This window comes from Thunnus maccoyii, chromosome 8 (genome assembly GCF_910596095.1).
Source record: "Thunnus maccoyii chromosome 8, fThuMac1.1, whole genome shotgun sequence".
NCBI classification, from domain to species: domain Eukaryota; kingdom Metazoa; phylum Chordata; class Actinopteri; order Scombriformes; family Scombridae; genus Thunnus; species Thunnus maccoyii.
In genome coordinates, this window is record NC_056540.1 from 12,045,681 (window position 1) to 12,073,675 (window position 27,995).

Here is a 27,995-nt window from a genome sequence, read left to right on the forward strand (position 1 = left end):
AAGGTACTCTTTACTTACTTTGAGTGTTTCTCTTTTGTGCTTTTTTGTATTCTTCTAATAAACACCCTCTAAGTAGAGCAGTTCACTCTACTGCATTTATCTGATTGCTTGCTAGTTAAATCGCCTAAATTCGTAAAATTTGATGCATTCCCCTATACTGAATTACAAAAGAGTTTATGGTTTAACTTCACACTGCCCAGGGCATTTATAGCATCACAGTACTGCTTAATTTCTATTCATGAATTAACAGTTTCAAATTCTAAAACCGTCATAAGTAGATTTACCTATAGCCAATATATACTTTGCTTAACTTTTTAATGTAAGAGTTACACTTTTACTGGTTTATTTTATACTGCAGTATGGCTGCTTATTATGTAAGTGCTTTAGTGAAAGATCCAAGTAAATCTTCCAATGCTGGTATATGTATGAATATCAACCCTAATGTGTGAACATTCATGTTCCTTCTCAGTATCAAACTAATTTGCTACACCATACTGAAAAAAGCAGGAGCTATCGCCCCTGTCCTCCCTTCCTTGTGTATTATGTCTCACAGAATTCGGCTGCCAATTAATCATTAAAACACATTGCCTATTTCCTGAAAGCAAACTACACACCAGAAAGTTTTACAATCAGATCAAATATTGTTCATGCATAGACAATCGCAACCAAAAAGGGTTCCATTATTGAACTATACCTCTTTGTGCCATTCTTCCTTGATAAATAAATAAGTAAAATAGATTATAGTGAAGTCTTTTAAATGTGTGGATACTCTCAAATTGGTTTTTGAACGAGAGAGCCAAAGTTCATATACCTCTGTGGCTTAAATATGAACTTCTTGTTTTTTGGGGTTGATGTGTGACTTTGTGTCTATTATTATCTATCACCTAACACACAATAATGAAATACGTAATAGGTTAATGGAAGTCATGGGGTTGCTTGTTCTGCAGAAAAGCATCTATATGATCACATTCTTCATTATAAATCCATTATAATTTTGTCATTCTGTTTGTCCATGCTGTGTTTCTGTAATTTGTGTTCTATTCAGTACACACAACATCTATTACATGTCTGTCCATCCTGGGAGAGGGATCCCTCCTCTGTTGCTCTTCCTGAGGTTTCTTCCATTTTTTTTTCTCTGTTAAAGGGGTTTTTTAGGGTGTTTTTCCTCATTCAGTCAAGGGTCTAAGGACAGAGGATGTTGTATTGCTTTACAGATTGTAAAACCCCCTGAGGCAAATTTGTGATATTGGGGTATACAAATAACATTGACTTGACTGTACATATGAAAGAGTTCATTTGAAATGCGAAGTATGATTATAATTGTGTAATTGTTTTTTTTTCTTGTTTTTTTCTCTATGTGTATTTTGCCTCATATCCTTGACTCCTACAAATATCCTCTCATGTTTTTTCTATTTCTGATCTTATTTTTTATGTTCACAAAAACATTAAAGTTGCAGCATAATGTAATTTGTGAGGTCCTGTTTTATATAGATATTGATTATGCCATTTAAAATCACATTAAAGGAGTAATAAAAATTTACAGCTGATATCAGTACTCTCTCTTACTGTAGTTACTGTATTTATGTGATTTCCCAATAAGAGTTGACATGAACTAGTGCAGCTATAGCTACACTGAAGTTGGCCTACCATGTCATGTCTTGACGTTCGTTCTACAGCCTCGTGATATTGGTAAACCTAACATGACGTTGCGGTCTCCTGTTTGACAAGCATTGATTTAAACCAATTGAAAATAGAGCTTTTTTCTGGTAAACCAATAGGATCGCCAGGATTCCCCCATAGAGGCGGTCTTTCTGAGAAACAGTGCGTATCGGGTTAGGTTGCTAGAAAGTTAATGGCTGGGGGAAAGAGATCCTCCTCAACCCTCGCTTCGGGAGAGTTTCTGGATTCCCTGAAGTAAAATAACGCAAATATCCTAAAAGAAAGAGCCTGGACGGACGTTTAAGTCAACAAGTAGCTCGTTAACACACGTTATCGTGAACATAAGTATGCAGGATGCAGTAGCCGGGACGGCAATGCTGACGGACGGCTTCGAGGACGAGATTGACTCGGTGACTCCTCGCTCCCCAGCGGCAGGGATGGGGGTAGGAGCGACGCCAGGAGGAGTCGGACTAGGGGGCATTGGGATTGGTGTAGGTGGGAAGAAAGTACGTTTGTACGGCGAGCCTGGCGGGCCTGCAGCAGAAAGACTGGATTTCAAACTAGCGGCTGCGGCCGTCCTCTCCTCGGGTCCAGGATCCGGTAGCGACGAAGACGAGGTTTCAGAGGTAGCTACGCTAAAACTAAGCTAAGCTAAGCTAAGCTAGTTAGCTAAGCCTAGCAGAGAGCTAGGCAACATTCCTCTTCTTGCGCGAGCTGGTTGCTAACGAATTAGCTCGCAGTTGGCAACCACCCCCCTCCCAGGCCGCTGAAATTACGTAAAATAAACCAGCACTTTACTCGAATAACACCTCTCTGTCACTTCCAGGTCCTTATGAAGAGTTTTGATGTCGATAATGTTTTGGTTGAGACACAAGCAGTTGTTCACTGCTAGCCGGCTAATATGTTTTATTTATGCCGCGCAGGCTGTGAGCACGGCCTAGTTCAGGGTGTTGCGAGACGACAGCACCGAGCGAGGCCGTCGTCTCGCAACACCCATCACAAGTTTGCAGCTCTTCCAACAGCCTTCCAGCCACAGCAAATGGAAGATGCCCGTTAAAAAAACCCACGGACGTACACCGGCCAGCTAACTATCTGCCATTTCGTAGTTGTGGTGCAATTACGTCACTTTTCCAGATCATGTAAATTAACTCCGATCAGCTAACTTTTCTATACGTTTAGATTACGTTTTTCCTTGCGGAACTATTCTAATTTTCGACAGCTGGTGTTGACAAATAAGTCAGTTGTTTTTTTCCCCTATCTTTCGCCTCTGTCGATCAGATGGCCACTACCACCGTGTCAACTTGATTTGCGTTGTCACAATTGAGAGTTCATGTTGAGAGGTTTCCCAACTTTCCATGTGCTGGCAGTCACACACGGGGGACAGGTGTGATGGCATCTCCTCATCTCAGCTAAACATACTGTAGACATGTTTTATAACAGCTCTGAGGGGATGCATAGATTATCCAAAATATTTGTCTCCACAGTACGAACGTGATGTTGTACCCAAAAAAATACCTTCTTAGATGGCAATGTGACAAAACCACACCTTGGGGGAATTTGTCAAAATGATCAAAAGGTTACCAGTCAGACTTACTAAATGCCATGTCATAACCAAACCTTTTTGACTAATGTGAGCTGCCGGTTTAAAGACATTAAGACTTCTCAGCCATACTATTGTCATGTAATTGAGTTGACTATATCATATGACTGTGGCAGACAGAGGAATGGAACTTGTCAGACTGCTAGATGATAAATATTTGATTTGCACAAATTTATCAAAGGTCTCATTTTAATAACATTTTCATGGTAACTTAATATTCATTGTCATCTAAAAGGTAATGTTGTATTCGCTGTCAGGAACACTATCATCAAGGAGTAGTGGGTGTGGAGAGAGTTGGCGCTGCTGCACTATACACAGTACCTGTTGAGCTGTCTATTGTACCTAAATAATATCTGACCAGAGGGGAAATCTGTCTGAAACCAGCTACAGCCATGACAGTTAGACATGTAAAGATGTCAGCTGATACCAATGTCAATATAGCCTGTCATTTCCATCTGAGCATCAGCTGCTAAGTTGCAGATGAAGAAAATATCAAGTTTGACAACCACATCTCGGGCAGTTTAATTGAATCCAATTGCAAATGTATGGCTTCCGTGTCATGTTTCTTCACTTAGCCAGCCTACTATATAAGCCTGAAAGGGAGCGTTTGTTGTGGTGCTTTACTCCAGTGGAGAACTTGCTGCTCTGGGCAGTAGCTAAAATCTGAGCCCCAGGATTAAGCAGATGCCATTCTAGGCCTTTCCAGCTCTGTGGATACCAACACTCTGGGAACTGTAGTTCATTAATAGTGAAGACTGATGTCCATTGTTGATTATAAAAGCCTTTGTAGAGCTACATCCCCCATGGGTTGTTGTGCTCTTGTGTTCCTATCGTATAGCTGAATTCCTCCACATTGCTGAATGCTGACTCTCTACCAACATTTGCTTTCAGGGCCAGGCCCTAAAAGCCTGCTGCTGCCTATGGATTTACATAGCAAGATTTTTACTTTATCATTTTTTGACAGAAGTTGTATTGCAGATTGTTGAATGACAGTGATTTATTTTACTTCTTATAAAATCTCACCTTCTAGGTAGGATGTTTGCCTAAGTTAGTTATAATGTATGTCATATTTGTCACGCACGCTATAGCTAATGTATAAATCTGGTCAACTATTCAGGATAAATGTTTGACTTTAAAAAAAAAAGACAGTGTGTGCTACAATTTAATAAGGTTACGTGCATGGAATTGTGTGAATCAGTCATTGGTGTATGTAATTTAGGTGTTGTTTTTATTTGTTTTTTTCTTGCTAACGCTGTAAATATGGGTTAGCAAACCCAGATGTCAGTAGAATGTCCCTCCCAGATGAAAATCAAAATACTATCCCATGGCAAAGTTTAATCTTAGGTGAGGGCTTTGATGAGTGATTTTAAAGTGACAAGCTCTAATCTGTAGTTTTAATTTGGCCTCTTGGTATAATCTGCTTTATTTTTTAATGTTGGTGTAGTTTTGTTTTTGTATCTAGCACATGTATTTAGACGGGCTTAGCTTTGAAGTTTATTTTACCTGTGTACCAAAATATGTCATGAGCAATTTCCACAGCTACCAATGGTACAACTAAGAAATTATGTTAAAGGTACAGTCTGTGATCCAAATATAAACAAGTGGCATTACTAACATTTAAAACACAGGGATTTAACCGGTGCTTACTCTGAAAGTAGTGGACAAAATATACAAGTTTTGAGTGTTTTCTGATGAAATGTTTAGATTGTTTACATGGATAAAGTTGATAAATTCAGGAGTAAGACTGGTCAGTATATTTGATTATGATCAGATGAATAACAAAAAATGTAAATTTTTAATCTACAAGTCACACAAAGTAGTATTTGTATCTAGTTCTAATTTATATGGCACAAAATACGAATTTGGCCTTACAAAAATATTAATACAATTGCAGCTACTCTTACAAGTAAATAAAACATTGATTGTTGTTTTAGTAAAGTTTATGTTATCTTGACCCACTTGAGGGGTTTTAAGATAAAAAAAGGTCTGAAAGACTGTAATACATGATAGCCAACAGGGCCAAAGCTCAGGTATGAGATTGTGGTGCTGTACTTGGGCAGCTGACTCTCAGCTGAATCTCTCCATGTGTGCAAGGGTTGTAATTCCCGGCCGTAGCACTTCCTATGCTGTGACTCGCTTATCCCCGTGCTCTTTTTTTTCCTTCCCTCTGTTGAACGGTAAATAAACAAGGGCGGCATGCCTGGTCTTTTTATAGCTAGTGTATTTGTATGTCATCACATATTATTTATATTATTCTGTATAGAGGGGGCACTTCTATACAGAATAATGTAAATAATATGTGATGTGCTAAGGACCATAATACAGATGTTTTCACATTGTCATTTTCACACTTTCTGATAAGTTATTCTATTTTATTACAAATGTACTATTTTACTAATACTGGTTCAGGTCCTTGTCTCCTCTGTAAAGTTGTTGATCAGGAAGCTAACGATTCTTCTTTTACACTCCTCTCTCTCTGTCTCTGCCAGGTGGAGTCATTCATTTTGGACCAGGAGGACCTAGATAACCCCATCATGAAGACAGCATCAGAGTTGCTTTTGTCCAGCGCCACAGACGGAGTAGATTTGAGGACTGTTGATCCAGAGACACAGGCCCGACTTGAAGCTCTACTGGAAGCCGCAGGTATGGCTGCTTTGTCTGAACTTAATTCAGCTTTAAGACTTGACTCATGTTGATTTGTAGTTGACCAGTATTCCACTGGCCATACCTGTTTTGCTCCAACCAGTCTTAATTTATGCAGCACCTCAGCATCAGTAAAACAAAAGTCTCTCTGTGTCAGTTTTTCTTTTTCCTATCCCGTTTCCAATCCAAACAAGAGATCTTAGTTTGTATAAAGCTTGAGGCAGAAATGGCAATAAAGAGGACATGCTGGTACTGCAAGTGTCCTATCAGCACATAGTTTGAAAGTGATTTGAGTAAATTAGTTTGATTAGAACTTGTAATCTAGGTGTAAGAAGGACTATGTAGATTAATCCATTAGGGCTGGGTGTCCTGGCCTCGTTTGGGCTTATGAACATTACCAGGCAGATTAACGCTGCAACGCGCTTGAGCCTCCACAGCATGCAGAGAGCCCGTGTTGAACGGCTAATGGCTAATCTTATCGTATTCCCCTTTCTCCCTGACTAGTCAGAAAAGAAGAGGTGGCAACTTACATCATCTGTTTGTTTAAGATCCGTTACAACAACAACAACAATAACAATAATAATAATCATAATAGAAATATAATTTGTCATAATTTTTTCCTACACTGGATTGTGAGGAGTATTATATTGTTTTTTATAACATCAGCAGAGAAAGGAGTGTTGTGGCAGGAAGACTTGGACAGCCTCTATTCATTCCCAGCATGAATAAAATAGCCAAATACCAGACCTGTCAAGACCATCACCAGGGAAGATGCCAAGTGTCTGGTGATGGCTAGGGGTTGTAGACTTCAGGCAGTCATTGACTGTAAAACCAAATAATTAGAGATGCACAACAATATCAGCATGTCATTGATATTGGCCAATAAAGGCTTTAAAATGAAATATTGGCATCGGCCCGAAATGAACATTTCTCCCGATATGACAGGCCGATTCGTCACCTCCTTGTCCTCTGTCGCCTGGCTGTGCTTCCCTTCACGGACTGTTTCACCCTGATGGTCCCGGTGTTTCCTCTGCAGGCTCCACTTCACTCAGCTGCCCGACAGATCTGCTGCTTCTTCCCACTTTAACCTCAATAACAAACCGGGGCTCGGTGCTCCAGTTGGACCCACACGAAGAGCTGGGGCTAGCTGGGTGGCCAGCTGGCTGTGCTTCCCTCCGGCCATGCTGTGGCTAACGCTCAGCTAGACTCCCAGCTAGCCCTGGCACTTTGTGTGGATCCAACCGGAGCACCAACCCCTGGTTTGTTCCTCAGGTTAAAGTGGGAAGAAGCAGCGAGTCTATCGGGCAGCTGAGCGAAGTGGAGCCTGAGGAGGAAGTACCAGGACAGTCCGCAGAGGAGCTGCTGTGTTCGGCTGCACAGATAGAAGACACCTTGTCTGACAGAATGTACCACTCTGTTTGAAAAAACTTACAACGGCGGTTGGCAACCAGCGTATTAGGCGCGTTACTGCCACCCTCTGCTCTGGAGTGTGGACCAGAGATTAAATCCTACACATTAATCCTGTCTGTCTAATAAACTTAAAGAAAACTCTACTGCTCGACCCACTTGGCAGGTTCATTTAAGTTTTAATGCTGAGCTCCTGAACTCCAGTCTTCCTCAGTTCTTCCTTCATATATTGTCTTTCTTGATCATACTTAGTATAATCTATGATTGCATGCATACTAGTCTCCTCAGCCAGGTGGAAAAAATATGCGCGTATATCGGTATCAGCATCGGCAATCTGCCAAAATGATTTTGGAAAATATCAGCAGTAAAAAATAAAATATCATGCATCCCTACAAATAATAAACATAATGACTTTTACAATCAATTTGGTCTCCTAAAATTGGGGGACTATGTATAAACCTTTCCCAGACTATTAATTAACCAAAATGTGTGATTACTTAGGGCTGGGCAATATATCGATATTATATCAATATAGTGATATGAGACTAGATTTTGTCTCAGATTTTAGATATTGTAATATCGTGAAATGGCATAAGTGTTGTCTTTTCCTGATTTATAAAGGCTGCATTAGAGTAAACTAATGTAATATACTGTTAAAGCTGATCTATTATTTTCCTTCACCCACTTAGTCATTACATCCACATTACTTAAGATTATTGATCAAAAATCTCTTTTGTAAATATTTTGTGAAAGCACCAATAGTCATCCCTACAATATTGTTACAATATCAATATTGAGGTATTTGGTCAAAAAGATTGTGATATTTGATTTTGTCCATATCGCCCAGCTCTATGATGGCTTTAACCTCATGGTGGTCATTTCATCTCCAATTCACTGTGCTGGAGCCAAAGAAAAAAATGTGACATTATCTTGTTACTTACAGTGGATAACTTTACTTTTGTTCACGTGAGTGATAAAGAGACGTTGCTCAAACCTTTTGGCACAAATGTTCACCGACACTCTTGATGGATATATTACAAAATTGTACAACAGGTCATTATACAAAACATTACAGGAAATACTTCAAGGAAAGTTGTGATCTATGCTACATTTAGTTTGGTTGTATTATGTAGGTAGGTAAAAGATAAATATAGGACCACAGTTGCGATCAGGTTAAAAGCCTTTATAGTGACATTCCCAATTTTTTGAAATACGTCACATAATGGAAAATTGCCTCGTATTTGGCTAGGGGTTTTCTGTATGAAATATCAAGCCTTTTGTGTTGTAAAGAGACTATTTATGCCAGACAGAATTAAAAATAAAAAATCCACATACAAGATGTAAGACAAGTTGGCATATGTGGATTATTATTGGAAGCTACTGCTATTGCTAAACATACTTGGGTGACCTTGGGCTAATATTTCTCTTCTCTGTACCGGCTTGTAAAACTGTAATGTGAGAAGAAAAATGTCAGATGTATGAGGAAAAATGGCAGTAAGGTGTGAAAAACACAAAACCAGTGCGCCAGTGTTTCATCATATCATGACTCCCTGTTTTTTAGACTTTTAGACCATATCAAGCCAAATAAAGTTTTTAACATGTTGGGATTGTTCTGCAAACTTAAACAAAGGGACACAAGGGATCTGAAAAACTTCTCTCAAATGATTGGATTAGCAGAGATCTGCGTTGCCCAATTTTTGTTAATTTTGTAACGATCAAATGGTCATGTGTGCATTGGTGATAAAATGTGCAGCGCTCCGCAAACTGTTTCTGCTTAATCCTCACAGTTCCACTTCTGTCATCTGCACCATTTCCATTCTGGGGCAGTTGTACAACAATAGATAGGAGAATCATTGAATGTAAACAAGCCTGTTTACAGTAATGACTGACTGAAAACCCTTACATGCAACCCTGTCATAATGCAGCCACTACGGAAAGGTTGGTCTGTAAGGGCATCATCATAAGACTAATAAGACTTATACTCCTACCTTTTCTCATATCTTAGCACTCCCTTTGTCTTTTGAACGAGTTGGTCATCAATCCAACAAGAATTGGTATTGGGGCCCATCTGGGCATATTTTATAGGATCGGTATCTGCTGAAATAAAGCAGATCAAATGCTTTCATTACTGTACTGTGGTGTGTTTTGTCCACCTTAGCCTACAGTGCCAACATTTTGCTCGTATATTGAAGTGAAAAAAAAAAAGATTGTGAAAAATGATTTGTGCACACTAGGGTGAGTGACTCTAAATTTTGATGTTCTGAATAGTGGAATGCACAGGTTCAATAAACTCTGACTGCCACTCTCTCTTTCTCATTGGCAAAGAGTAGCAGTGTACAAAACATTGAGCTAGCAGCTTCTCATCGTGAGCCAGTGTTAACCATCGCTTTCACTGTTTAACACAGAAGGTGACAGGGTCATATTAGCTATTGCTAATTAAGTTAATTCTCTGCTTAACTTGATGGCAGGTTAAAATGAAACTTGGATGTTGTGGTGTCTGTACTCAGCCAATGATCATTTGTGAGGGAGGAACCTCTGTACTATAACACCGCTGTTCAGTTGAGAGTGAACTCAGTGTTTCTGTAGTTCCAACAACTCCAACTCAACAGATTTGTGTCAACACAATATCAGGTGTTGTTTTCTCCAGTTAAACATTAATTCATATCATAGTTAATAGTTTTGAACCAGAACCTACAGTATTTGGATTAAGTAGGGTGATGTGTGCCAAAGTCAGAAGGCTTCACCTGTTACGTATTAAATCAACATTGCATATCTTCTGCTGCTATCTAAATGAATAAAAGCAATGGATCAGACTAGGTATCGGTAGATACCCACTATTAAAGGACTGGGATTGGGGCTAGAAAAACTTGTTCAGGACATCCCTAATAATTTCCACACAAATTAGATAAATTCTCCCAAAACAATGTCAAACTCAAGTACTCTCAAAATGCTAAATGGCTCTTCTCAGATTATGTTGACCAGACATACAACAGACACACTTTACTTTACAAAGCAGGGAATTTTTATTTGTGAAGGACCTGGCAAATACAGACAGTTCCAAATGCTGTATATAGAATACACACAAATACTAATAATTAAAAAAATAAAAAGGACCAAGAGTAAAACTTTTTTTTTTAACCAGGTAAAAAGAGGTCAGTAGAAGTCAGACATCCTTTGTAATGACTGACCTGGTTAAGACGGCAGTACAAAAGTTACACATAATATTAAATACTTAGACACACAAAAGCTTAGATGTTCAGTGCAGTTCTGGTTTTGAGAAAGTGGCCCGATGTGATTAATTAAATACAAGTCAAGAAGGCAAAAATGATAAATCAAAGGAAAAGATAACATGTCACGCGGAACTGTAGTTGAACTATAGATATAGCGTTTAATTAGTTTCAAAACCTGCACACATAAAAACCAGGCACGTGCACATGATACAAGCGCACAGAAGAGTATCCACGAGTGGAAAACCATCCTTGCGAGAGAGCATTTCTGCGCCGCGTGCACAAATACACTCCCGCAAGCATGCGGCTGTAAAGGGCAAGAGCTCGACCCTCCCTACGCACTCACTGCTCAACATTCACTCATTTGTCAAATTGACTTTTGAAACCTTGGAGGAGGTGATGGAATAGACAGTCCAGTCATGGTCACTCTGACTTGATTGGCTGTTTGGTTTGATCACTGACAGAGTTGAAGACAGGCAGTTGCCTGAGAGAACAAAGAGAAACATAAATAATGATATTTAGCAGCTGATTCTCAGTTTTTTCCCCACTTACACTTATGAAAGAGTGTTAGACATCTTGGCGAAAACCTTAATGCTGTTTAAACCCACTCTCAGATTTCTGAAACCTTTATTTTGCTTTATGTGGCACCTGAAAACAGAAAAAAGGGTGATTTCACTGATTATTTTTCCATCCATACCGCATTAGACCAGGTGACTCCAGAGAGTCATTAAAACTCACTTTCAGATTTCAGCTCTTCTGTTTTTCCTTTCATATCTCACTAATACACGAGCATCACAGTCATCAAATGTACGCTGTCGACTGCAACCTCCGAACCTACTTACCAAAGTCTTTCCCATAGATCTAAATGCAGATGTCACTTTATTATAATAATGATATAATAATCTTTATTTATATAGCACCTTTAAAAACACAGTTTACAAAGTGCTTTGACAGACAAAGCAAAAGCTGTACAATGCAAAGCAAAGACACAACACAAAAAAACCTAACAAACAATAGAAAAACAATAGAGATGATTAAAAGACAATATAAAGATGCTCGAAAGACAACATTAAATTAAAGCAAGTCTGTAAAAATGAGTTTTAAGAACTGATTTAAAAGAAGTCACTGATTCTGCGAGCCTTATCTCCTCAGGCAGGTCCTTCCAAAGCGGAGGGGCCCTGATGGCAAAAGCACGGTCACCTTTAGATTTAAGCCTCGACTTTGGAACAGCCAGAAGGGCCCCACTTGAGGATCTAAGGCTGTGGGCTGGCTTGTACGGGGTCAACGTATCTGTTATGTAGTTTGGGCCCAGACCCAGACGTGCTTTAAAAGTGATCAGGAAAGTCTTGAAATCAATTCTAAAGCGAACAGGGAGCCAATGGAGAGAAGCCAGGATTGGGGTGATCTGATGTTGTCTGTTAAAACCAGTTAGAAGCCTTTGGTCACTGTTCCTATTGAAATACTAGCCGGCATAGTTCAACAATAATGGTGGTCACACCAAATGCGAAGCAAATTTTTCACATGGTGAGAATGACGCAAAATTTGCGATGTCAATATGCGAAATTTGAGTTACTTGTGTATTCACATGAGTTGAAAAAATCTGCCGTGGCTTGCTGGTAGACAGCTGATGAGAGCACGTTGGTGTTACTGATGATTTTTGGAGGAATAAACACACTAGTCCACCACACCAGTCACACCGGATTCTGCTCTAATCCGGAGTGGTTTACCAGCGGGAGGAGTTTATTTTTACACTTTTGGGATTAAAAAAATGTATTTCTCTTCACTTTCGCTTAACTTTCTCGACCTAACTTAGCCAGAGCTAAAACTGTTGTCACACATCCCCCTCAGCTGCTGTCATCAATAGTAACCATCCTAAATGCTGTTGAGTTTATGTAATATAAAGTTACATTGTATGTAGATATCAATGTGTATAAACATGTCGCTGCTGTATTTATGACTTTAGATGACGTTACTTTGAGTGTCGATGGAACAGCTTGCTCTGATTGATCTGAACTCCATTCAGAAAACAAGGATATAAAAAGTTTGCTAATTGTCGGATGTAATCCATTACCATGTCATGGCACCAGATTGCCATTCTAGCACACTGGCAATATGTTGGGATGATTATAGCCTAACCTGTCCACTTACTACAGCATTAGCTATAGACTAGGTTACATATCAGTAACAGAGATGTGTGAAATCCATCGGTGAAATCAGATGATGGCTTCTTCATTGATGTTCATCTATCCTAAGCAATGACATCTGGCTTTATTTTATAGTAAATGTCCGTAAATTTTCCTCCTCAGTGGCCAAGCCCAGTTCTGCGAGGGTGCAAAAGCGAGCACCCAGTTTAATATTTTGCACCCTCAATTGAAATTTGAATAATAAATGCCAAGTGCAGCGGGGTAGGTCTAAAGCTCAGTTCAGACCAAAGATTCATGATGAGACGAGTTGAAACTTGCAACTACTTGCAATACGCTGGTCTGCAAAACCTGCCAGTTTACACTAATACCACTAGACAAGACGGTGTATCGTCTCCCTTGCAACGACTCTCTGTACTTCCATTCTGACGGTTTTCAGGCTTTTTTTTTTGCTGTATATAATTTGAATATGAATAAATATGAAAATATGAATGAGGACAGTGACAGTGAGTGACTTGCTACAGTTGCATTTCTAGTATTGATGAAACAGCAAAAACATGAACGTTCTCCTCCGTCCAAAACGCTGCCATTTCAGTTAGCTGACGGTTTGCTGACTTGACCAGCTGACTTCGCTACAAGCTGATTGGCTGTTAAAACAGGTGACGTGCCATGTGTTCTAAAACCAGCCAACTGCGACTTGACAAGCTGAGTCGCAGGCGACACCATCAGCCGGCTTCAGTCGAGCTGAGACGGGCCAGTTCACACTGCTGCAACCCTTCCCTGCAATGTTCTAAAAAGGTTTCGTCTCGTCATGAATCTTTGGTCTGAACTGGGCCTTAGGCGCACGGACTGTGTGGGCGTCTCCATGTACACCTGCTATTTTGGTTCATGTCTGTGCAGCAGCGCAACATGCAAAAGGGCTGAGTGAAGGTGAATATAGATCAGTGGGTGTGGTGATTAATAAATACTGTCTCTGGCAGGCATATCACTGCTCTCATAGCTCTGAAATAATTGTGCCAATCACAGTTAAATGTGATAACGACAGCTCAACAAAAGGAAAGCTTTTCTTCAGGAAATGTCTGGACGGTTCAGAGCGTCACAACATAAACACACATCACCACAGGAGTAGTTTTTTTGATCAGTTACTGAAATTGATTCAGTGACACCGTATATATGATTTATATCTGACTGATGCTATTTTAGCAATTATCATAATGTATCTCACCTTGTACATGGTCACATAATTTAGTAATTAATGTTATACAACAGCCTTTGCATCGCAATGTGTTTCTAGGATAAAACATGAGATGCTACTCTTACTAAAAAGAAAGTTGGAAAAGAGGCTACGATGACCTGCTAACCCAACGTCTCCTTCATAACAAAGCGGAATATCGATTTATAACCGACCAGTCTGATGGGTGCTGAGGTGTGTGTGATTATACTGTAGCAGCCTGGTGACATCAGGCAATTTAGTGAAGGTAAACAGTGAACAGAGTGTAATGGCACTGTGCTCTGGCACGGCACTTTTCAGAGGCTGCAGATTTATAAACATATCAATCCTACTGCCTTCAGATGCTGCAGGGATTTAATGAAGTGAAGGAGAAGCTTCTCATACAGTATACACAGCTGTGGACAACAGATAGTATAAGAATCACTCACATTCATTTATAGATCACTGCAGACTGATTTATTGACTTTCCTGCTTTAACCACACTAAATGTTATTTTCTGAGCTGATTTTGGTTGGAGTGTTTAATTGAAATAAATTATTTATATTTTAAGCATTAATCTGTTGTTGCAGCACATCTGCAGCAAGTGTTTAGTTTGAAACACAGGCCGTCTGATACTGTATCAGTGGCCACTGTGACGCTCACAAAAACAAAAGGATTTTATAAGGCTGACGTACGACTGCAGAGTTCTACTATAGTCATACGTCATAGTTTTGTTTTAGCAACAGCTTAAATTTTTGAACTTTGAGCCCAAAATTGAGTTATTTGTCAAAAAAATATTTGGCGAACAGTATAGCTAATCAACATTAGCCAGGAAATGACTCAGAAAAATATTAAATATCGTAAAAATGCCAAAATACACTGGAGGGGGAGGGGGGGGGCTTAAATTGTATGATGCAGTGCACCTGTGTGGAAACATCTCCATTCGTTATGTTTCTCCACTCATTTATTCTGGTTTTTCCTTTCATTAGTCACCTGTCTGTAGAGGATCATGTTGTCCCTGTAAACATGTCAAAGATTTGAGGAGAGCAATGCAGGTGCTTATGGGTAAACAAACCGTATTCCTCTTCCTTCCTGGATTTGGACTTGAATCTGAGGATCCCAACACTGTTTGTAAAGCTATAGACCAACGCAGGCCTCACCTAGGACCTCAGGACCCTCTATTTGGCCATTTTGAAGAGCTAGAACCAGCTAAGATCAAAACCTGGTTCTAACATGCTGTGGAGAACTTGATATAAAAGATTTTTTATTTATTCCCACCTAGTGAGCCATTTGCCAAGTCAGAGAGTTAGTTTATAGTTTTACAAATTATTATTCATTGATGTTGAAATAAGAGATGACAACTGTTTTTGTTCAGAACTTTAGTGAGCTGTAATGTTGACTTTCTTGCTATTTTGTCGTTTCTTAAACAAAAGTTGGCTAAAAAATGTTAATTTGCAACTTGGATGAAAATGTTTATTCAGACTACATACTGTGTTATTGGTACAGTGGGTGTAGGCAGCTCAGTGGCTAGACAGTAGCTAGTTCCAGTTAAAACACAACATACTAAATCTGCTTCAAGTCAGTCCTGACTTCCTGAGCTCAATGTCCATTTTTCTCATAGTGAAAAGATTTTCAACCTCATTGGGTGGTTGGTTATTTTTGTGTGAAAAGTGTGAAACAGTATTGTTACAGAAGTTTACAAATACACCTTCCAAAAAAAGGGTTAGAAGAACTCAGCTGCGAGGAACACACTTGGTTTCTTTGTTTTCGTCTGAAGTATTTACAGTGCCTCACACCCCGATGTATGTTCAGTCTTTTTTTGTTTCAGTGAACTTCTTACATTCCCGGAGATAATGATACATAGTACAGTAAATCATTAATAATCAACTTCCTCGACCTCTTGTTTCCTCTGCCTTTGGGATCATTGCGAAATCCTCGTCTGAGAGCTGTACTAAGTTTAGCTCGAGTCGCAGGCCCAGTGGTAAAAACACAGGAGGACCACAAGGACTGGAGCTCACTTCTGCCTGGCTAATGGATGGGTTTAGGATGAGGCCGAACAGTTCAAAGCCAACTATTTTTTTTTTCTTCTCTTTTGGCTGTTTTTAGTTTTACATGTGCCCTATAAACATATGATACCCCACACAGGTACACAAATACTCGAATGATTTCTCTGGTTGGGAAACGATCCTTGTTATGTCTCCTGAAAGAGATCCTTCAATGTAGGTCATTAGCAGAAGTTGTTTTTCTTCCTCATGCTGGCTCTTCCCTCTCGTTCCCCTCTTTGGCTTTCTCTTCTCTTTCAAGACAAATACACGTACACAAACACATTTTTCTCTCATATGGCACCTTGTTTTTCTTCCAGCCATGCTATTTTTTCCCCCCTCATGCTGACCACTATCTCCAGTTTGTTTCTCTCACATTCACTGCCTCTTACCCATCTATAATTCACACAGGATGAGACTTTTTATCTCTTCTACCTTTAACAGCCTGAACCTAAACATTGGTTACTAGTTTATAGAACTAACATTACTCCTCCTCACTTTATTCTTATATTTTTGTCCTGGTCACAGATCTGTTTTTACCTGGACACTCCCTTAGTTGGCCAGTGGATGTTTGTTTTTGTAGCTTGTTTACCATTTGACCCAGTCATTACCAAAAATAAAGAGATTAAGAATCATAGATGGTGTATAGAAAGTAGTGGAAAAGTATATTAAGCCATATTAACAAATGCTTGTGTGTGTTTTCTGTGTCTTTGTGTGATTTTTTTTTTTTTCCTCCCCTTTTTCCTCCTTGTGTATGCTGCTACTAACCCTCGATTGGATTGGCTGGACTGGACTTGCTTCTTCATCTGGTCTGGTGTGGTTGTGCTCCCATATGGTTTGCCTTGCCCTATGCACCTCTGCCCTTTTGGTGTTTGGCAGGCATCGGTAAACTGTCCACTGCCGATGGTAAAGCTTTTGCAGACCCTGAGGTGCTACGGCGACTGACGTCATCTGTGAGTTGTGCCTTGGATGAGGCTGCGGCAGCCCTGACTCGTATGAGAGCTGAAAACACACTCAACGCCGGCCAAGCCGACAAGTATGTATCTCGCCCGTACTGACACTGGCATATGTCAGTTTATCTTGTACACAGTTTCATAGAGGATAAATGGATTCATAAGTACATATGTAATCATTTCCACTTGTCTCAAATCTCAGTGACATACAGTATGTCTGCATGTGTGTGTGTTTGCTAGGTGATTGCATAATTGTGAGGCGTATGTGTGTTCACCTGTCACAGTGGCAGTAATTGTAGCAGTCTGGTTATTTTCAGCCGTAGTTTAGCAGAGGCGTGCTCAGATGGGGATGTCAACGCTGTGCGCAAATTGCTGGATGAGGGAAGGAGTGTCAACGAACACACAGAGGAAGGAGAGAGCCTGCTGTGCCTCGCCTGCTCGGCTGGCTACTATGAACTTGCACAGGTATGTGAAAGCAAGGAGGGTGTGATTTGGCATAGTTGTGATTATGAATTTATAGTGTATAGTCTGTGTACTCTTCCTGTAAAGAACAAATAAATCATGATATTAACTATTTGATTGATGTGGGAAGATCTGTCAATATTGAGCTACCCTCCATACATGTTTTTTTTGTATATTTCATCCTTCATCCAGGTTTTGTTGGCCATGCATGCCAATGTGGAGGACCGGGGCATAAAAGGGGACATAACGCCACTCATGGCTGCTGCCAGTGGAGGTTATGTGGACATTGTCAAACTGCTCCTGGTCCACGGGGCAGATGTTAATGCACAATCCTCCACAGGTAAAACTTCTAATTTCTCTATAATTATGGTTATTTAATATTCTGTCCATGTTCTGCAGTCATGTTTTAATCTTTTTTCTGTTTGTTTGTTTTTGTTTTGTTTTTTTTTTGTCCCTCTAGGCAACACAGCTCTGACGTACGCATGTGCTGGTGGCTTCGTGGATGTGGTGAAGGTGCTGCTGAAAGAGGGTGCTAACATTGAGGACCACAACGAGAACGGACACACACCTCTTATGGAGGCGGCCAGTGCTGGCCACGTGGAGGTGGCCAGAGTACTCTTGGAGTATGGCGCCGGCATCAACACACACTCCAATGAGTTCAAAGAGAGTGCTCTTACATTAGCTTGCTACAAAGGTCAGAACTTTGATATAGTCTGTTCCCTTTATTATAATGTTTAGGTGTTAATATTAACATGCTCTGATTCACTATTTTTCTGTTAATATTGATCAAAAGGTTTGAAAATATATATATATTTTTTTGTCCTCTACAGGTCACTTGGATATGGTGCGTTTTCTGTTGGAGGCTGGAGCAGACCAGGAACATAAGACGGATGAGATGCACACCGCACTGATGGAGGCTTGCATGGTGAGCATCTGACCCAAATCATTACCTTGATGCTTTCTTCTCAGGGTCGTTTTAAACTGCGACTTGTTTTAAGTTTAGTTTAAATTTTACCCTTTTCTGGTGCTCCAATGTTACTTAAAAATTTGTCACTAGTATCTTGTTATATTTTTCAAGACACATTATGAATATGAGACTGCATTTGTGTCACTGTTGCATTATAAATCCAGTATTAAAAGTAATCCAGTATGTGTATTTTATAAGCAAACTCCTTTTGTTCACTGACTGCACACGTAAGTAAGTCAAAGATCGTTATTAATGATGATGCTTTTGTGAATGTAGCCAAGCAGCAAGAAAAAGTTTGGAATCCAAACATTGTGCTGCGTAAAGACGCATCAAATATAGTTTTGTAATGGATTTATAGCACCATAATTCAAAATTGATTTGTGAGGTATGAAACGCTTCACAGCTCACATCGTGTGACTGTATATTAGGTCAATTGAAAAATGATCCCATATATTTATTCAGGTGCTTATCTCTACATTCTTTGTGTGTCTCGCTGTCCCAGGACGGCCATGTGGAGGTGGCGCGGCTGCTGTTGGACAGCGGTGCGCAGGTCAACATGCCAGCTGATTCCTTCGAGTCGCCCCTCACCCTCGCAGCCTGTGGAGGACACGTAGAGCTGGCAGCCTTGCTCATAGAGAGGGGAGCCAACTTGGAGGAGGTGTGTAAAGAGACAAAGACACTTAAACACCAACACAAGTCTGGGAAAGACCATAAAATACCAGTGATGCTTTCCTGAGCTGTGTCTGTGAATACCTGATGTTTCACATATACTATAATGGTATATTTTTATGTGAACTCTTTGACAGACTGTCCGTTACTATTGATAATCACTGTACTAAACTCTACCCAAAGCCTTTAAAATCCAGATAGAAATTTGGGGTTTTGAGGAGAAAATGTTTTAGAAATGGGAACTGTGTGAGAACAAGTGATGGGTATTTAATTTATTGACATTTAAATGGCATTTATGTAACCAACTGAACAGCTGATTTAAAAAACAAAACAAAAAACAGCAAAAAAGAGCAAGCAAGACAAAGATGAATAAAGAAAACAAAACACAGTTAGCTGGCAGTGAAGTAGTTGACACAAAATGCCAGACCGAAGCAGCTTCAGGTTCTCGTGGTTTCTCCTCTTCCAACACATTGTATTTAAACATCTTTACCAGGATGCCGGTGTCAAAAGACTAGCCGGTTGATATCTTTCATCTCCAGTGAGAATACGCAGACACAAAAGACAAGCAGAGTTCTGCACCCACAGTGAGTCATACTCGCCTCTATGATTTCTTATCTGCTGATGCTTCTGTTTGTGTCCAGGTTAATGATGAGGGCTACACTCCCCTGATGGAGGCAGCTAGAGAAGGCCACGAGGAGATGGTAGCACTGCTGCTGGCTCAAGGTAAACGATCTTTTGTTTCTAGAGCTGGGAAATGGAAACTGAAAGTGAAATGCAATTCCAGTGAATAGCATACACTTGTTTGGATTGTTTTGGAATGATAAGTTCTGTCTTTGTATTTGATGACTAAGATATCTATGAAATCATATTGTCCTGATACTAGTCTATTGTTGACTGAATTTTATTTTTATTGGAACACATACTTTATACTGATATTACATTTGTGTCATGCCACTGCATACTACGTACAACAAGACAAGTGCAAAATGTAAGAATTTTTGTTTTTGTTCTGTTATTGTCCAGGTGCTAACATCAACGCCCAGACAGAGGAGACCCAGGAGACAGCTCTGACACTAGCATGCTGTGGAGGCTTCTTGGAAGTGGCTGACTTCCTCATCAAGGCGGGGGCCGACATTGAGTTGGGCTGCTCCACTCCTCTAATGGAGGCTGCACAAGAAGGCCATCTGGAGTTGGTCAAATACTTGCTGGCTGCAGGTGAGCAGGAAAAAGAAAGGCAATGAGCTGGAGATCTAGAAGAACAGAGACACGAAGAGTAGGCTTAGCTGCATTGGAAAAATAACTAAATTATTCCATCGTGATTACAAGCCTAATCTCATGATTTTGTGATTCAGGGGCAAATGTTCATGCCACCACGGCGACGGGTGACACAGCGTTGACGTACGCGTGCGAGAACGGGCACACTGATGTAGCGGATGTGCTGCTGCAGGCTGGAGCCAACTTGGTATGCTTTTCACTTTAAATCCTGTTTGTCTACTATGATTGTTTGTTTATGTCTAGATAACACCAGAACAGATGCGAAGTAAAGTCTTTTGCACGCAAATGTTAATTGATTGAACTGAAAACAAGCTATTGTGGAAGGAGAGTTTTTCCGATTGTAGAACTACAGCAGCAGGAGTCACATTTTTCTGAACTTATATAGCTCATAACTTCTTGACTGAGCTAAGCTTTAATTAACATGTTTGTTCATCTTTGCTCTCCAGGAACATGAGTCTGAAGGGGGGCGGACGCCCTTAATGAAGGCAGCAAGGGCGGGACATCTCTGTACAGTGCAGTTCCTTATCAGCAAAGGTGTGTTATTTACTAGATGCTCAAATGAACCAATTTAAATGTACTTTTTCAGGAAATTATTTGTTGCAACCTAAATCCACTAAAATGCTACTGGAATATCTTTTCTTGAAAAGTCAAGACATAGATTTTTGCTACATGCTTAGAAGCGGTCATTTTAAGCTGATTTGACTTGACGTCAATGCGGTGAATTTAATTATGCAGGATACTTTTCCTTATTTTGATCCTGTTTCATAAATAAAGTATACTGCATTATCTGTATCACTTTAATGAGTAAAACCTGGAAGCCTCTCGAATCTGGTGCATAGACTGACGTACAAGGACTTTTTTTATACAGAGTAGCTGCTTCATCAGAATCCTTTGGTTGTCTTTTGCACCCCCCAATGCTTCAGCTGTCACGACTTGGTCACTTAATTTCAAGTTTCTCAGTTATTTTATTTTGTTTTATTGTCAAGTTTGACAGCATTATTTATATACGGCAACCTTGTAAATATAATATGAAGTATAATATTATGTGAAGCAGCCAAAACAGAGACAATTTTGAGAAAAGTGTTGGTTGTTTAGTTCAGGAAAATAACCAGTTATAACCTAATGAAATGGTGTGAAAACGCTTTTATAAATGTAGTTTTATTGATTTCAACGTTTGACTCGAGGGATTTACAATTATATGCAGATCAATATGAAAATGCTGGAGAAAACAGGATTTTTCTCCAGCTTTTATGCAGTGTATTTTTTTTCCCGTAGTAATAGAGGTCATGAATTAATAGTTGTTACTCGGAGCAGTTCAGATGTTCAGTGTTGCCCCCGTCCTGGTGAATTATTATTTTCAATTAGTTTTGGAGAAACTACATGTATGAGTTATGCCTAATTAATTTGGGCGAGAGACTTTAGGAGTTTTAGTTTGTGAATGGAATAATTAGAATCCCATTTCTCAAACACAGTGAGTTAATGTGTTTTCTTTTTCTTCTTCTTCTTCTTCTTCTTCTTCATCTCATGTCCAGGTGCTAATGTGAACAGGGCTACAGCCAATAATGATCACACAGTAGTGTCTCTGGCCTGTGCTGGAGGACATCTGGCTGTGGTGGAGTTGCTGCTGGCACATGGGGCGGATCCTACACACAGACTCAAAGTAATACACAGACTCATGGATTAAGACCAGTGAGCATATTTATGATTATCCTTTTGTGTCTAATAATACATTATTGACACGTGTGTTTTGTCTTATGTAGGATGGTTCGACCATGTTGATAGAAGCTGCTAAGGGTGGCCACACTAATGTGGTGTCCTACCTGTTGGACTACCCCAACAACATCCTGTCTGTCCCAGCCCCTGATCTCTCCCAGCTCACTCCCCCCTCGCAAGATGCCTCTCAGGTAAACTGACCAGCAATAAAGCCTGCATTTAGCTTTAACACCTTTTTATTATTGCTCTTCTGGGGAAAAGTCGTTTTTGATGATTAAAACTAACACATCCCCTTCATTTACAGGTTCCTCGTGTCCCATTCCAAGCTCTCGCCATGGTGGTGCCCCCTCAGGAGCCTGACCGAGCCCCATCAAACATTGCCACACCCCCACCTGTCTCCAGCAAAGGTAATCAGTGCTGCAAGTCCTGTCACTCTTTGAGTAAACTCATGAAGTGGGTGAGCTACAGACTTCATTGAGCTAATTGTCTCCCCTGTTAAATGGCATTTTATTGTTAATCCAACCTAACCCTCACTCTGTCTTACGTTCAAATTCAGGCGTGTCCAAACAGAGACAGGCAGCCCTTCAGCCCGGTGTCCCCAGCTCAGTCGGCCGGGGGCCTGAAGCAGAGCCTCTGCCGCCCTTCCATTTGTGCCAGCCTCTAGAGTGCATTGTGGAGGAGACGGAGGGTAAGCTGAACGAGCTGGGCCAGAGGATCAGCGCTATCGAAAAAGCCCAACTTCAGTCGCTAGAGCTCATTCAGGGGGAGCCGCTCACCAAAGACAAGATTGAGGAGCTGAAGAAGAGCAGAGAGGAGCAGGTAATCCATCATCCACTTGAGATCCGCTCTCATTCTTCTGTTCAGTATTTTAATTAAAGTGGATATTACCTTAAAAGCCAATTTACACTTAAATGTTATTTTACATGCACAGTAGCACAGTATCAGAAGTTAAGTCTGGTCAAACAAGGATGTGGCTGTTGTCCACTTAGGTGCAGAAGAAGAAGAAAATTTTAAAGGAGTTGCAGAAGGTAGAACGCCAGCTGCAGCTGAAAACACAGCAACAGTTCACCAAAGAGTACATGGAGGCGAAGGGCTTAAAGGAGGAGCAGGAGGCCGGACAGAGCCAGGGCCCCGGCCCGGGGCCTGGAAGTACGACGTCTGCTCCAGGGCCCCTTCCCACCACACCAGGTGCCCAAGTACACACCAGCTCCGACACGGATGAAGAGGCCAACAAAGATGAGGAGCAGCCAGGAGAGGAGGGGGAAGAGGTGACACCCTCAACAATTTTGTTTTGTTGTTTTTATGTTAGATTTGACTCGTTTAACACTGTGTTTGTAGACTGCAGATACTTAAAGTGTATTCTGTATCTTTTTCAGGAGGAGGAAGAGGAAGACGATGATGAAGAGGAGTGTTCGGAGGATGAGGTGGAAGGAGAAGAGGACGATTACACCAAGCTTCCTCAGGTGGACACAATTCTCTACAGGGATGGGCCACAGCCGCCACAGCAGCCTCCTCTGCCCCCTTCACCACAGGCCCAGCCCCAGCCTCCCCCTCCGCCTCTTCAGGCTGCCTTCGTTCCTATCCAACCGCTGCCAGACTACAACCCTGCAGACTACCCGGGAAGTACCAGCCCAGAGCTGCAGAGGGTACTGGTAGGGCAGCAGATGCTGGGCCAACAGCAGCAAGGCCAGGGTCAACAGTTGGCTGGGTTAGGCCCAGGAATGATACCTCAGCAGGCCCCAGATGGGCTCATGGTAGCCACACCTGCACAGACGCTCACAGACACGCTGGATGACATCATGGCAGGCAAGTGCATGTCTGCAGTTGACTTGAGGGAACATTAAATCCCTAAGCTGTCTGTTTGTATAACTTTTGTTCTTTTTTTTTTTGCTATTCCAGCTGTCAGCAGCCGCGTGCCCATGCTGAACACTACAACCTCACCCACACCCCTGTCCCAGCCGCCCACACAGACGCCTGCAAACATCGCCTCACCACCCTCTGTCCTACCCCTCTATCCCTCTGTTGACATAGATGCACATGTAAGACACTTTGCCATTTTTGCCACTTTTCCAATCGACAGAGATCTTCAAAATTGTCAATGCAATGAGTACCCTGCTGAGAGACTTTGTTTTCTCCACAGACGGAGAGTAACCACGACACGGCGCTGACACTGGCATGTGCAGGAGGGCACGAGGAGCTGGTGTCTGTTCTCATTGCACGAGGAGCCAACATTGAGCACCGGGACAAAAAAGGTATGTAATAATGAGGTATTATATTAAATCGGGCACATGAAAGGGACTTTCAACAGTTTGACGGACAATAGAGGGCTCTCCTTTGATGATTTTGATCAAAAATAGGTGTCTCATGTTTTTGTAATCAATAAACCCTCATATTCCCTCTGTTCTCCACAGGTTTTACTCCTCTGATCCTGGCTGCCACTGCTGGCCACGTTGGAGTTGTGGAAGTGCTCCTGGACAAAGGGGGTGACATTGAGGCTCAGTCAGAGAGAACCAAAGACACACCCCTCTCCTTGGCTTGCTCTGGGGGACGTCAGGAGGTAAACACATTCATCCTCAATCTGCCTTCACAATATTGACATTTCTTTGCAATGTTTTCTTGACTTTAACCGTGTTTCTTAAATATCACCTACGTTTTATCAGGTGGTTGAGTTGCTGCTGCTACGGGGAGCCAATAAGGAACACCGCAACGTTTCCGACTACACACCTCTTAGTCTTGCTGCCTCTGGGGGTTATGTCAACATCATTAAGATACTCCTCAATGCTGGAGCTGAGATCAACTCCAGGTGAGGGACGAGGACCTCAATAATCACATTGGCCTGTTGGTATGAGTGGAACATGGCAGGTTCAGTTTTAGGAGAAAATCATTCCTCTGAGGTTGAATGTGACAACATTGTTTCAGTTGAATTTGTCAGTTTTTTAAACTACACAGTGCCAAAGAAGCACAGCATCTCTGTAAAAATTGCCTTTGGGTTTTAGTCGCACCCAAAAGTAAAAGCATAGCATAGAAACAGTAAGGCTTCAAAACCAAGGCTTTCTAGCTGCTGGTGCTACTTTGATAAATACTATTTTGGAAAAAGTGAAAATGCATGTTGTGGTGCAATATTTTTTTTATTTTTTACTGAAACCGAGACAAATATTCTAGATCATAACATTTAGCAAAATAATTGATTAATTAATTGATTGCCATGATCATGCAGCCCTGCTAGCACATGCAAAAACCTTAGAAGGGTTTAAATATGCAGCCTGAGCTGATTAAAAATGCTAAAATGTCTCACTCTGAACACTTTTATTCAATTTTGTACATTAAACAGTTGAATGTTTCATTGATTTTTTTTAGTGTCTTTATCATACATATTTTTTTACTTTCTCCTCAGGACTGGCAGTAAGCTGGGAATCTCTCCTCTGATGCTGGCAGCTATGAATGGTCATGTACCAGCAGTGAAGCTGTTGCTAGATATGGGCTCGGACATCAACGCCCAGATTGAGACCAACAGAAACACAGCTCTAACCCTAGCCTGCTTCCAGGGGCGGGCTGAGGTCGTCAGTCTGCTGCTAGATCGCAAGGCCAACGTAGAGCACCGTGCTAAGGTGAGGAGTCTTGATCACATTCACCAAGGCACAAATCTGTTTAGGGCCTATACAAGCTGCACCCATTATTCTAATTGCAATGGCCCATTGTTTAAAATAAAGCTGTGTTAAACATTTAATAAATGTTGGAGAAAACACAATGTGTTGTCTTCCACTTAATAAATGCAAGAAATATACCTGGTTTTCTATTTTTGACACTGTATCTGCTGGCTATATTGATAACTGATTCATCACTTCATGCAGACTGGTCTTACTCCTCTGATGGAGGCGGCGTCAGGAGGTTATGCAGAGGTGGGTCGAGTGCTACTGGATAAAGGCGCTGATGTCAATGCTCCCCCTGTTCCCTCATCCCGAGACACTGCCCTTACAATTGCTGCCGACAAGGGCCACTACAAGTTTTGTGAGCTGCTTATCAACAGGTTAGTGCTCTGCTATGTCTCTGTGCAGAACCATACTCTTATTTTCTTATGAGATGATCCTTTGTCTTTTCTGCTGTTGCGTGAATTTGCTTTTAGTTTTTCTGATTGCACACAAATGGTGCTTTTTCAGTCACATCACATTTGACGACATAAATTCAGCCTGTTGCCAATGTATTCATCCTGTCTCCCAACCTAATTAGCTGCAAAGCCTTTCTGTGACTCTTAATGTCAATACTACTTCCTGTCTTTGCAGAGGTGCCCATATCGATGTACGTAACAAGAAAGGGAACACGCCTCTCTGGCTGGCGGCAAACGGCGGTCATTTTGACGTGGTCCAGCTCTTGGTACATGCCAGTGCTGATGTGGATGCAGCCGACAACCGCAAGATTACCCCACTCATGGCTGCTTTTCGCAAGGTGCAGAGTAATCCTGATTTTTACTGTGTCATATCACATTTTAGCAAACCTCTGATTTCTAACCATACAACTTGACATTTTAGGGTCATGTAAAAGTGGTGCAGTACCTTGTGAAGGAGGTCAACCAATTCCCATCAGATATTGAGTGCATGAGATATATTGCCACCATTGCTGACAAGGTACGTATTGATTTCCCTCTCAGTCATTAGACCATTACATCTCTTGGAATCGACAGATGATTAAAATGTTAGTAGAGCCATAACTCAGGCTGTTTGTCCCCTGTTGTTGCAGGAGCTGTTGAAGAAGTGCCACCAGTGCATGGAGACCATTGTCAAAGCCAAAGACCAGCAGGCAGCTGAGGCAAACAAGAACGCTAGCATTCTCCTCAAGGAGCTAGACCTGGAGAAGGTAATGTCAGATCCTATGGCTGTTGTTTGGTAGGTCACAGCATCCTCCATTGACTGTATGGATAGAGACAAACATACTATTTACACGGCTCTGTGATGTTCACAGTCTCGGGAGGAGAGCAAGAAACAGGCCCTGGCTGCCAAGCGTGAGAAGCGCAAGGAGAAACGCAAGAAGAAGAAGGAGGAGCAGAAGAGGAAGCAGGAGGAAGAGGAAGGGCAGAAAACTAAGGAGGAGTCCTCTGACATGCAGGAGCAGAAGGAAGATTCAGCTGATGGTAACTTTTTATGACTTTTGCTCTAAGATTGGAGACTTTAAAGAGTTCTCAAGACTTAAAGTTGTATTGTACTTGAATTAAGTCTTTGGTAACTGTTCCTGTCTCAATTCAACTTATTTTTTTCCCCCTCAGAATCAGAGGTTCCTATTGAGCCTCCCAGTGCAACTACCACCACCACCATTGGTATATCTGCCACTTCCACCACTTTCACTACAGCTTTTGGTAAGAAGCGAGCAAGCGTGGCCACTACCCCAAGCACCAATCGCAAGAACAAAAAGAACAAGACCAAGGACTCTTCGCCTAATGAACCCATCATATTACAGGATCCGCAGGTGAGCACTAATTCTTTTGAGGGGTGTAGTGTTAATCTTTGGTGATTCACAATGTGCAAAGATTTCATATCCAGACTAGAAGTACTTTTTATCTATGAAAAAAAGCTCATTATGTTTACATCTGTCTATGCTTCTTTTTTGTTAGGTTGCACTAGCACAGCACAAGGCTGACAAGAACAAGATCCATGGTGAGCCACGGGGTGGGGGCGGGGGAGTGACTGGTGGTAACAGCGATTCCGACCCCTTGGATAGCACCGACTGTGCCAGTGAGAGCAGCAGCAGCGGGGGCAAGAGTCAGGAGCTCAACTACCTCCCTGACCTCACCTCATCCGCCTCCTCCTCCTCCTCCTCTTCCTCCTCCTCCTCTTCTTCAGTCCCCTCTTCAGGAGCGGCCCAGGCCCATCTGCCTGGCCCAGAGAAAAGACACTGTCCTCAGCCTCTGACTGAAGGCAAGGTGGACAACAAAGTCACAGTCTCCATCTCAAAACCAACGCAAAAGTGAGTCCCTGATGGAGCAGAACATATGTCATGTGAAATGTCTGTGTGCGTGTGTGTGTGTGTAGCTGCACA

General features: G+C 41.4%; 1 protein-coding gene across 4 annotated transcripts in view; it reads left to right on the forward strand.

Annotated features, from left to right (window-relative positions):
• The first annotated feature begins 1,815 nt into the window (after nucleotides 1–1,815).
• Nucleotides 1,816–27,995, forward strand: part of ankhd1 (ankyrin repeat and KH domain containing 1) — a 32,177-nt gene continuing 5,997 nt past the window's right edge. The window contains exons 1-30 of one of the 4 annotated variants that reach the window (XM_042418683.1): nucleotides 1,816–2,285; nucleotides 5,749–5,902; nucleotides 16,809–16,965; nucleotides 17,185–17,347; nucleotides 17,537–17,684; nucleotides 17,805–18,038; nucleotides 18,175–18,269; nucleotides 18,808–18,969; nucleotides 19,622–19,703; nucleotides 20,004–20,195; nucleotides 20,333–20,442; nucleotides 20,702–20,789; nucleotides 21,788–21,915; nucleotides 22,016–22,159; nucleotides 22,273–22,375; nucleotides 22,525–22,787; nucleotides 22,958–23,236; nucleotides 23,345–23,774; nucleotides 23,868–24,007; nucleotides 24,109–24,220; nucleotides 24,380–24,525; nucleotides 24,629–24,771; nucleotides 25,363–25,576; nucleotides 25,820–25,995; nucleotides 26,249–26,411; nucleotides 26,495–26,590; nucleotides 26,703–26,819; nucleotides 26,925–27,093; nucleotides 27,226–27,425; nucleotides 27,571–27,923. In XM_042418683.1, the coding sequence (XP_042274617.1) occupies nucleotides 2,007–2,285; nucleotides 5,749–5,902; nucleotides 16,809–16,965; nucleotides 17,185–17,347; nucleotides 17,537–17,684; nucleotides 17,805–18,038; nucleotides 18,175–18,269; nucleotides 18,808–18,969; nucleotides 19,622–19,703; nucleotides 20,004–20,195; nucleotides 20,333–20,442; nucleotides 20,702–20,789; nucleotides 21,788–21,915; nucleotides 22,016–22,159; nucleotides 22,273–22,375; nucleotides 22,525–22,787; nucleotides 22,958–23,236; nucleotides 23,345–23,774; nucleotides 23,868–24,007; nucleotides 24,109–24,220; nucleotides 24,380–24,525; nucleotides 24,629–24,771; nucleotides 25,363–25,576; nucleotides 25,820–25,995; nucleotides 26,249–26,411; nucleotides 26,495–26,590; nucleotides 26,703–26,819; nucleotides 26,925–27,093; nucleotides 27,226–27,425; nucleotides 27,571–27,923 (5,240 nt within the window). In that variant the 5' untranslated portion in view covers nucleotides 1,816–2,006. The remainder of the gene's footprint in view (nucleotides 2,286–5,748; nucleotides 5,903–16,808; nucleotides 16,966–17,184; nucleotides 17,348–17,536; nucleotides 17,685–17,804; nucleotides 18,039–18,174; nucleotides 18,270–18,807; nucleotides 18,970–19,621; nucleotides 19,704–20,003; nucleotides 20,196–20,332; nucleotides 20,443–20,701; nucleotides 20,790–21,787; nucleotides 21,916–22,015; nucleotides 22,160–22,272; nucleotides 22,376–22,524; nucleotides 22,788–22,957; nucleotides 23,237–23,344; nucleotides 23,775–23,867; nucleotides 24,008–24,108; nucleotides 24,221–24,379; nucleotides 24,526–24,628; nucleotides 24,772–25,362; nucleotides 25,577–25,819; nucleotides 25,996–26,248; nucleotides 26,412–26,494; nucleotides 26,591–26,702; nucleotides 26,820–26,924; nucleotides 27,094–27,225; nucleotides 27,426–27,570; nucleotides 27,924–27,995) is intronic. The other 3 variants (XM_042418684.1, XM_042418685.1, XM_042418686.1) reach the window with 3 other exon arrangements.